At 37.4% G+C, this 9,521-nt stretch overlaps 3 protein-coding genes across 6 annotated transcripts; 2 read left to right on the top strand and 1 right to left on the bottom strand.

The window, feature by feature from the left end:
* The first annotated feature begins 502 nt into the window (after positions 1-502).
* Positions 503-3,922, top strand: gal3st1b (galactose-3-O-sulfotransferase 1b). Of its 3 annotated transcripts, XM_078956266.1 has the most exons (4): positions 503-566; positions 1,015-1,131; positions 1,289-1,431; positions 1,511-3,762. In XM_078956266.1, exons 3-4 carry the CDS (start codon positions 1,310-1,312, stop codon positions 2,643-2,645), a joined length of 1,257 nt encoding a protein of 418 aa, XP_078812392.1. In that variant the 5' UTR covers positions 503-566; positions 1,015-1,131; positions 1,289-1,309; the 3' UTR covers positions 2,646-3,762. The 3 variants fall into 3 exon arrangements, with proteins under 3 accessions (XP_078812392.1, XP_020563330.1, XP_023816885.1); XM_020707671.3 differs by lacking the exon at positions 503-566 and having other exon boundaries at positions 993-1,131; positions 1,511-3,922; XM_023961117.2 differs by lacking the exons at positions 503-566; positions 1,015-1,131 and having other exon boundaries at positions 1,185-1,431.
* Positions 3,923-4,484: 562 nt separating this feature from the next.
* Positions 4,485-5,285, bottom strand: uqcr10 (ubiquinol-cytochrome c reductase, complex III subunit X). The gene is made up of 2 exons (XM_004074782.5): positions 5,145-5,285; positions 4,485-4,831 (listed from the first exon to the last, which is right to left on the bottom strand). Exons 1-2 carry the CDS (start codon positions 5,283-5,285, stop codon positions 4,781-4,783), a joined length of 192 nt encoding a protein of 63 aa, XP_004074830.1. The 3' UTR covers positions 4,485-4,780.
* A 5-nt stretch (positions 5,286-5,290) lies between these two features.
* zmat5 (zinc finger, matrin-type 5) lies at positions 5,291-9,177 on the top strand. 2 transcript variants are annotated; one of them, XM_004074781.5, is made up of 6 exons: positions 5,291-5,428; positions 6,332-6,491; positions 6,696-6,758; positions 6,878-6,958; positions 7,226-7,334; positions 7,416-9,177. In XM_004074781.5, the coding sequence occupies exons 2-6, from the start codon at positions 6,365-6,367 to the stop codon at positions 7,561-7,563; spliced, it is 528 nt and encodes a 175-aa protein (XP_004074829.1). In that variant the 5' UTR covers positions 5,291-5,428; positions 6,332-6,364; the 3' UTR covers positions 7,564-9,177. The 2 variants fall into 2 exon arrangements, with proteins under 2 accessions (XP_004074829.1, XP_011480115.1); XM_011481813.4 differs by lacking the exon at positions 5,291-5,428 and adding an exon at positions 5,577-5,752.
* Positions 9,178-9,521: the final 344 nt, after the last annotated feature.

Below are 9,521 nucleotides of genomic sequence, written 5' to 3'. Positions count from 1 at the left end.
ACATGGACAGTCAGGGAAAGACTGACGATGGCTCACTGCTTCATGCATGCATGATTCAGTCCCAGACACGGAGAAGTGCAACTTAAGCAGCATCTCCACCCAGATACCCTGGCTGTTGAGGACCAGTTAGTCCAGCCCAGGAAGCTCAGGCTGGCATGAACAGAACACTGTGCATTCTGTTTGTGCATTCTGTTCAGTTTCTGATATCAGAATATGCAGTAACACACATAAAACATCATGCCACACCATCTATGTCCAAAAGACACACTCCATTGTGTAAGCCTAAAATATGCTTTGCTCTGAACTCCATCTATTTTTCAGTGTTATTAGGCACCAATTCCCTCTGTAGTCTGTGATAAATACTACATATCCATAAATTTGAACTATTTATCAACAGATATGCAAATGTGTGGCATACTGGTGGCCTATTAAAAAAAAGGAAAATCCCTCCTTGTGGGAGGTGAAATGCATCTTTCCTAACTAGCCAATAAGCCATCTCTTGTGGGAGTGTGCATGACAAAACCTTTCTGCAGAAGCTGCAGTAATCATTCTGAAGCCATCTGAAGGTAAATATACTTCCTTTTACTTTTTTCTTTCTTGGAGTTACCTGCTAAGAGCTTTTTTAAAACAAGAAAATTAGTTTTTGAATCTAAATATGTTGAAGGGAAGTGTTCTCCTGTTTATTGAAGAAAAGATTTCCATCTGTTCTTGCAAAGATGCCAAAGATAAAGTGTCATGGGGCTCAGAGAGTTTACCTGCTCACATGACAGCACCTGCTGAGATTTGACGGGAATGCCGTTTTATCAGTTCAACGGCATCTTTCAGGAACACAGTTTATTTTTGCTTGTAGAAGATTATTCTTCTCTGCTTTCCTGCTGCTGGTTGAAATGGAAATTTTTGAGAGCTGTATACATGTTTCATGTGTCAACAAGAGGGCTGCGCGGTTGTATCAGTTGAAAACGGATGATGCAGAAGATCTCACTGTTATCTGTTTCCTCTGCTTCTGTCTCACAGTTCTGAATCTCACAGAACAGTCTCTTTCCGAGCTGCTCTTTGCAGCTCTGATAAGACAGATTTGAATGAACAAAAGCCACTACTTAAGCTGCTGTCATCCCTGTGGAGTTGACGGAGGTAAGACAGGAAATAACTGCCCAGGTTTTGGTTTTTGGAGGGGAAAGCGATGTATTTCAGATAGTGGCCACATAAGCCAAACAGCCAGACAAACAGTTCAGAATGACACTGTGTACATTTTTTCATTTATGTGCAATCTATCTACTTGTGTGTTCAGGTCGCTGCTGGGTTTTTAGTCATGTCTTGGATCAGAACGGGTAAATGCACAGCCGGGATACGAGGACTGATTCCATGGATTTTTGTGACCAACGTCATGCTGATTCTGTATTGCTTCACCGGCTCAAATCAAGTGAATCACAGGTAAATATTTGAAATATTTCATGCAAAATATATGTTTTGGTTTAAGGTAATTTCAAAATATGGACTACTTTACTTGTAGTGAATCCAAAGAAGACACCTGCCCTCTCAGCTTGGAGAAATCCAACTCCAAAGGGCCCTCCCAAGCCCCCACATCAAATTGCTCCCCCAAAACGAACATCATGTTCATGAAAACTCATAAAACTGCGAGCAGCACCATCCTGAACATCCTCTTCAGGTTTGGGGAAAAACACAAGCTGAAGTTTGCCTTTCCTGATAAACGGAATGACTTCTTCTACCCGTCACCTTTCCAGGCCTCCCTGGTGAAGGACTACAGGCCAGGAGGGTGTTACAACATCGTCTGCAACCACATGCGCTTCAATCATCCAGAAGTGGCCAAACTCCTGCCGCCAGATGCAGCATACATCACCATACTGCGAGACCCGGTGGATCTCTTTGAGTCCTCCTTCCATTACTACCGCAAACTAGTTCCCCTTACGTGGACCATCGGCGGGGACAATAAGCTGGCTGAGTTTCTGAAGAATCCTCAGGCCTTCTACAGTCCAGAGGCTTTCAACTCCTTCTATCTTAAGAACATGCTCTCTTTTGACTTTGGTTTTGACAACAACCTTAAAGCTGACGATCCACAAGTCACGAGACACATTCACTACCTTTCTGAGCAGTTTCACTTCGTCCTCATAGCTGAACATTTTGAGGAATCTCTCATTCTGCTCAAGGATTTACTCTGTTGGAGCACGGAGGACATCTTGTATTTTAAACTCAACGCTCGGAAGAGCTCGTCAGTATCCAAGCTTGACCCCGAGCTGAGAGCTAAAGCTTTACAGTGGAATGGAGCAGACTGGAAACTCTATCAGCACTTCAATGCTTCATTCTGGGCCCGAGTGGAAGCTTACGGGAGAGAAAGGATGAATCGGGACATACAAGAGCTGAGGAGGAGAAACAATGAGATGAGGACGAAGTGTATTGACGGAGGGGGTGCGGTTGAAGCCCAGAACATTCAGGACCAACATTTCTTGCCCTGGCAGCCACTTGGAGAGAAATCCATCCTTGGATACAATTTAAGGAAAGATATTGAGCCTAAATTCAGGAAAACATGTGAAAAAATGCTCACACCAGAAATACAATATATGTCAGATTTGGGAGTAAGCCTGTGGGTTACTAAACTGTGGGGTTGGTTTAAAGATATCATTTTTTAACATCAAACTACAGTTTTTTAGATTTCATTCTGGACCAATAAGAAAATGCCTAAAGTCTCAACTGCCTATCAGAAGGTGAGAAGTGGATTACAATGTAGACAATCTAAATTATATAAATTAAGGTTAAAAATGTTCAAGCTTTAGATCTTGTGCTTATTTACTTTATATTACATATCAATCTCCCAAAAATCATGTTAGATTTGTCACATGATGCTTGCAAATCCTTCAGAGTGGGAGCAGAATGTGAAACAAAGTGATGGCGCAACATGTTTATGAGTAAAAACCTCTGTAGTATTGACATGCAGCATGAGTGAAAAACTCTGTGGGCATTGTGGAGCGTATGCTTTCTAAGTGAAGTTGTATAATGTGAAGGGATTAAATAACTTTTCTTAAACAGATCACTTCCATTGCAAACAAAAGGTGGTGTAGCTTCAGGTGACTCAGACACACTGATTTTTTTTTAATCGTGAATATGCAAACACTGTTTACTATGCTTAAATTCAAATCTACTGCAAAAAAAATACAGGTTATGTTTAGTTGTCTGAAGATTTGGATCTTTTTCACTAACAACCTGTAACAAAATTACTTAAACCCTATCTGTTTTTTTTACAGAAACAATTGTGTTCTTGATCTAGTTCAACTGATTTTTTTCTAAGCTCCGTGACCCTGAAAATAACGCATGTGACGTTTAATAAATCACAAATGGGACTACTTGCGCCTCCTAGTGGACTAAGACTGTAATGACACATTTAATTTCACTTCTATTTGTCACAAACTCTGATAAACACAAGCTGCTACTGTATTCACCAAGCTACTCTCTCAAAACAAAAAACTAGAGAATGCAATCCAGCTTTTGTCAATGTGAAATGCATCTAATGATATATCAAGAAGTTTTAAACTTTTTTTTTACTCCACATCCCTAATTGACACCACTATATATATATATATATATATTTAGTTTATACTGATATAAGACAAGTATTTCCTACCTGCAAAGAGCTTTTGTTTAATTATGTTTTTAATCTATGACATAGTAAATGTACTCCCATTAATTGAATATTTAATTGTTTTTTGTGTGCGTTGCCTATCTTTTTAAATGTCACTGTTACAAAAACAAGCTTTTCAATCTCAGTGTTTTTTTGTTCATTTGCCACAGTGTTTATCTTTAAACAAATTAACAGACATACCTCACAGTGTGCCTATGTTATGTATTAGTGGCGGTACAAACCCTTTTAATTTATAAGTGCTGATTTTTGAAAAATAGAACATAAAACGGCTTCAGTTCTTTTTTTCTCCTTTGCTAACTGAATTTTTACCCAGTCTAAAAATGGTTACAATTATGGTTTAAAACTAAGCATATAGTTATAAAACTGATGTGACTGACAACTGGAAATAGTCAATACACATTGCAAAAAATGTCCTATTATGTTCATTGGACACATGTAAAAGAGTACAGTTGAGTACATAGTCATTTTTTATTTTATTCTTCTACTTTGCTCTTTTTACTGCTGTTATTCACATCTGTAAATGCTTGACTTGCTAAATAGGGAAAACTAAACAAAACTTTCCTGCAAAACCTGACTTTTTTTAAAAGATAAAACCCAATCGTTCGGAAAAATCAAAAGGAAAAACCACTATTGTGTGTTGTGCTAACAGGTTTGAAGCTCAAATGAAGCTTTGCCTGTGCATTTTTAAACTAATAAAGGACAGCTCAGACTAGGAATCTCCTAAAAGATCTGAGTAGATAAAAAGCTAAATAAAAATGTGAAGTTGGTGTCCAACAGTGAGAACTTGGCATGAATTTATGGAACATATAAAATAAATCACCTACAGTAACACTTAAACGACATTAAGATGTTTAATATAAACAATTCACAATCTGCGAGTTGAACAATGAGGTTTAGACATCAGCCATGAACGGGATGAGAAGCAAAAGGAAACTCCATCTTCACGGTGGCCATAGGTTTGAGCCACCCTCTGTAGGTGTTGAGAGTTTCTTCCAGCCTCAGACATGGTGCGTACGCTGTCCAGGCTGACAGATGTGGGATTGGGGCGCTAAATCCAGGAACTGAAGAATGGGGAATGGAATCATGACAGCGCCTTCATTTCAGCCTTGAATAACCCTGGGCCACGTCCTATTCCTCGTTTTTGTTCTCGTAGTTGTGTTTAATGTGTTTCCAGAGTTTCTAAACAGGCAAGAAAAAACGAATCATGACACATTTGTCAAGAAATCAAAGCAGGACATGTTTTCTGTGCCCAACTTGTTTCAAATGAAAAAATAACTTTGACAAAATTAACAATAATGACATTTTCATACAAACAGACATAACTGAACAAAGAAGGCAAATGAAAGAAATAAATACAATGTATATTATTATTAATCACAGACTTAAAAGGGTGGGGAGTTTATGTGCTAAAGCTAAAGCTAACGTACTAGGCGGCACTTCGCCCTCCGTCCACAAGGTCAGAGCATTTGGAGCGTCCAAAAGAAGCGCTTACCCCGCGGTTCATCTGCTCAAACACTGCGTCACCACCTTGGTCAAACACCCGTTCAAAGAACACTGCTCCAACTATGATGGTCACGGCAAACGTCGACGTCCTCCTGAAGAGGAGATTGTAGACCGTCTTTGAGAGCGCCATGTCGAAGATGCAGTGCGCAGTAGCGGAAGCACAGAGTTCTTCCGTTTCCGGTTAAATTTCTCTGCAGGACAAGTCCACCTGAGAAACCATGTCGACGACGAACAAATAATTACAAATATCAGAGGACAGCAATTTTATCCGAGGTATTTTGTTTGTTTCCTACATTTTTAATGTTTCAAAAAATAACTGAAATAAAAATATTAATAAATGAATGCTAATGCTAGCAACGAGGATCCAGGTTTATCTTTCTGCCAGAACTACTGGTGCTAACTCTGCCGTATCGAAACAAACAGTCTTACTCTTTCAATCTCAACACGTCACGTCTTTAGATAGATTGCACTCAAAATAACAAAATTCGTATGCGACCCCGTTAGTTAAAACAGAAGGAAACAACCAAAAAAGCGAGTTATTTTAACTTCAATATCGCAGATACATTTTAGGAGCACATTTTCTTTCATTCTCATTAGGTACGGCAACCATCTTGACTAGTTTAGGAAAGGTCAGACTCATCATAGCTAATAATAATGAACTGGAACTGTTGGCTAACGACTGGGTTGGAGGACGGGTCACACATACATCCTTGTTTTGTTTTTGTTTATGTTTTTAGAAAATTATGGAAATTTCTCATCAGAACCGTAATCGGTCGATCTATTTGAAAACAAGGCGACAAAGAACATGATGTATTTGTAATAGAAACAGTATGCTGAAGTGTTCAGATCATTTAGAGGATGGAAACGCAGTGATCTTATTTTAATCTATTAATTATTCGTGGGATTGAACTCAACTCCACGTCATTCTGTCAACTAGTGATCTCCATTTTAAACATAGTATTTATTCAAATGTTTTTGTAAAACACACTAAAGCTGGCCTTTGGGGTGCATGTAAATTCTATATTTTAGTTAAAATGTGCACTCATAATGCACTTGTTTCCTTTAAGAAAAGTTGATTTGTGACATTTGTTTTTATTGCAATATTGGACATGTTCCAATATTGGCCAGGAGTTTGAGTCTCCTTTTATTTCCTGGTTTTCTTTTGACCCCCCTCAGGTGTTTGAAAGCTCCCTATTGAGAGCCTTCAGCATGGGGAAGAGGTACTACTGTGACTACTGTGACCGGTCCTTTCAGGACAACATGCATAACCGGAAGAAACACCTTAATGGAGTTCAGCATCACAGAGCAAAAAAAGCCTGGTTTGACCAATTTAGAGGTGAGTCTTTTTTTGCTGTGGTAGTTGTTGACATTAAACACTGTCTCTGTAGTCTTTAATGTGACTTAAAACATTTTAGCATAAACACTGTTGGTTTAATAAAGAATATTCAAAGATTAGTTTAAAACTCCTTTAACAGAGTTGAGCTTTTTTCAAGTAGGAATATATTGTGTTAACTACCTTTAATGACTTCTTTTTCCTCAGATTCTGCTGCTATTTTATATGATGAACAGGTAAAAAAAACATGCAGGAAGTTTCTCCTAAAAGGTAACCAAACAACTGAATCAAACTCTTTTGAACTTTGGCTTTTGCTTAGTCATTTATTCTATTGTGTTTGTTTTTATCCCCATTTAAGAGGTTTTTTTTTTACCATCATTTCTCTGCAGGATTTTGTGATTTTGGCGCAAACTGCAGGTTTTCTCACATGAGTGAAGAGGAGCAGTTGATGTTAAAAAGACAATTAGAAGGTGAGCTGTAGCCAGAAGGTGGCACTGTTTACATTGCAGTGAGTCATCGGAAACACTTTCATTGATTTCAACCTTAACAAGCATCATTACAAAAATAAGAAACACTCACCTTGTCGTATTTGTATCACAAAAAATATATAATTATTGTCAGTAAAACATGGTATATGCCGGAAATGGCTTTGTAAAGACAATATTTATTCTCCCGTTATCAAGTAAACAAAATAGTTTATCATAATGTGTGGCAAAAATCTTTTTTCTTTTTTTTAGATGAAAAACAAAACAAAGAAGATGCGGCTGACAGGATGATGGCTGGGCGAAGCGTACAGGAGTGGCTGTCGAAAAGGGAGAAGAGGAAGGCCGCCCTTAGTAGCAAAGGGTAAGCACACTCATTTGTGCCGTCATGGTCTAATCACTTCTGTTCATTTTAAATTCACCTGATCAATTATTTATTTTATAGAGATCTAAAAACTAAAGAGGACCGCGAGGAGGTTGAAGAAGACAATGAGATCCCTCATCAACTCCTCTCTATGCCTGACCTCCCTCCCTCACTGCTGCCTCCTCCTCCAGGAGGATGGAGAGTCTTTGTGAACGCCGAGTGGGATTAATACAACCTCGGTTTCAGGACGCTGCCAAATGTGCCTATCACATTTAAGTCTGTCATTAAGAAACTGAAATGTTTGCATCTTGATAAGAAGTTTGGGGATTTTTCAAAATAAAATACTGACCATTCCAGATCATTTTAAAGCAAAATTTAGAGATGCTCTACAAATAGTAGTCTGGTTTTGTGGCACAGATTTCACACAGTACTCATGCTTAGGCATTATTAGTAAAATGTCCATATACATTTGAACAATTCCCATGGCTGTCAAGCACTGCATCAGTCAGCTGCACAGTCCCTGAGGAAATGAATGATTTATGAACAGATGCAGTATACATACATATGTGTAACTTTTCTCATAGTTTGAGCCAGATATTGGATTCTCAGACTTTCCTCTGCTTCTAACCCAGCATCAAGAAATAATCTACAACTGCAAACATTTTATCCTCTTAATGATGTTTATGTGACATATGTTTAAACTTGTCAGATGCTTAAAATTTTTATTTTGGGACTTGCAGAAGCATTTTTTACATAAGTTAGTAGACAAAAATTTCGTCAATTTTTTTTTTTTAAGTAGCTTTAATTTAGTTATTTTTTTCTCTTTTCAGAAAAAGATGACTGCACTGACTAAATAAAGCAAACTTCAATGACTATGTATCTATTTTTGAACAAAGCATTTCTTTTGAACTGTTAATAAAATAGTTTTTTTTTTCAAAAAATGTACACTTTAACTCTGGTTAAGCATGGTAGTAGAAGCATAGTAGTGTGGGGATGCATTACCACGTCAAGCATAATGACCTTTATTTGTGAGGTAAAGGATTGTGGTAATAGTTGACCGACTTTTTTTCACTTCTAGTTAAATTGTTGCTCACTTCTTGATCTTCCAGAAAGACATTGACCCAAAACATAATTTATTTAATTAATTTATTTATCCCATGTTGGGGAAATTCTTTATGTTCTTAATGTTCTGTATGATTTAGATGAATTTAAGCATTTTATGGCAGAAGGATGACCTAAACTTTTTCAAAATTTTCTTCACATTATTTACTATGTTGAAAAGGATTTTGTCCCTGCTCGCTTGTAACTTAAATGTCCCTAAAACACTTTTAGTTTCATAATTTCAACAGACATTTTGTTATGATTATTCTTTTGTTTGTTCTTTACAAAGGAAGCTGACTATTTTGATCAGACATGCTTTCCTAAGACAAATAGTCTTATATGGAAATTTGATCCTGAGGGTTTTCATAGAAGTGTGATTTGTGACTTTCTTCATCCAAACTTTTTGCTATTTTTAGAAAAATGCTTTCATCAAATGGCGGTCTGACTACAGCACTTCACAGAAATGTTCTTCATGACTATTCGGAGGCTGGACCAAGCAGCAAGGCAACTTTTCATGATTGACAGTGAAAAAATCTGATAGCATGGCATACCATCCAAACTTCCCCATTTTCTTATCTGAAAATGACTTGAAAATGAAAATGAATTGAGATGTTTTTTTTTTTATCCCTGACCCAGTCAGTGCATTGATTATATGCTGTTTTTAGAAGAGCTTCACATTTTTGTATGGCTGCATCTACATGGTGTCATAACGTTTTCCCATTTAATAAATAATCAAAAGCAATTCTTTTTTTGATGGACTTTTATTTCCACTGCATGCATCTTGACACTTTTAATATTAGTGCATAACTGATTCTTTCCCTTTTACAGAATGGGGAGAAGAAACAGGATAGATCCTGGACAAATTCAGACTTGGCTGAAACAATTTCTACATGGAAGTTTAAGCAACTTCTGCTGAAGAAGAGTGACAGATTTACAGAGAAATCACCCCAAAACAATTTCATTGACACTTTTTTCTTCTCTTCTCTATTTTTTTTTGTTTTTGTTGCTAAATTGACTTTCCACCATTTTTGTGCCAGATTCTCTGGAGTCACTACAGTTGCAAGACAGTGTTGTTTTTTTAAATGC

The sequence above is a fragment of the Oryzias latipes genome, chromosome 12 (genome assembly GCF_053564925.1).
Source record: "Oryzias latipes strain Hd-rR chromosome 12, Olatipes_Hd-rR_3.1".
Classification (NCBI taxonomy): Eukaryota; Metazoa; Chordata; class Actinopteri; order Beloniformes; family Adrianichthyidae; genus Oryzias; species Oryzias latipes.
This window is presented reverse-complemented; position numbering and strand designations above follow the sequence as displayed.

Bases quoted from the DNA above. Each gene is read 5' to 3' on its own strand.
- gal3st1b (XM_020707671.3), top strand. From the start codon at position 1,310: ATGTCTTGGATCAGAACGGGTAAATGCACAGCCGGGATACGAGGACTG. The intron at 1,432-1,510 runs GTAAATATTTGA...CTTTACTTGTAG, and splicing joins TCAAATCAAGTGAATCACAG to TGAATCCAAAGAAGACACCT.
- uqcr10 (XM_004074782.5), bottom strand. From the start codon at position 5,285: ATGGCGCTCTCAAAGACGGTCTACAATCTCCTCTTCAGGAGGACGTCG. The intron at 4,832-5,144 runs GTAAGCGCTTCT...TTGCCTGTTTAG, and splicing joins TTGAGCAGATGAACCGCGGG to AAACTCTGGAAACACATTAA.
- zmat5 (XM_004074781.5), top strand. From the start codon at position 6,365: ATGGGGAAGAGGTACTACTGTGACTACTGTGACCGGTCCTTTCAGGAC. The intron at 6,492-6,695 runs GTGAGTCTTTTT...CTTTTTCCTCAG, and splicing joins CTGGTTTGACCAATTTAGAG to ATTCTGCTGCTATTTTATAT. The intron at 6,759-6,877 runs GTAACCAAACAA...ATTTCTCTGCAG, and splicing joins CAGGAAGTTTCTCCTAAAAG to GATTTTGTGATTTTGGCGCA.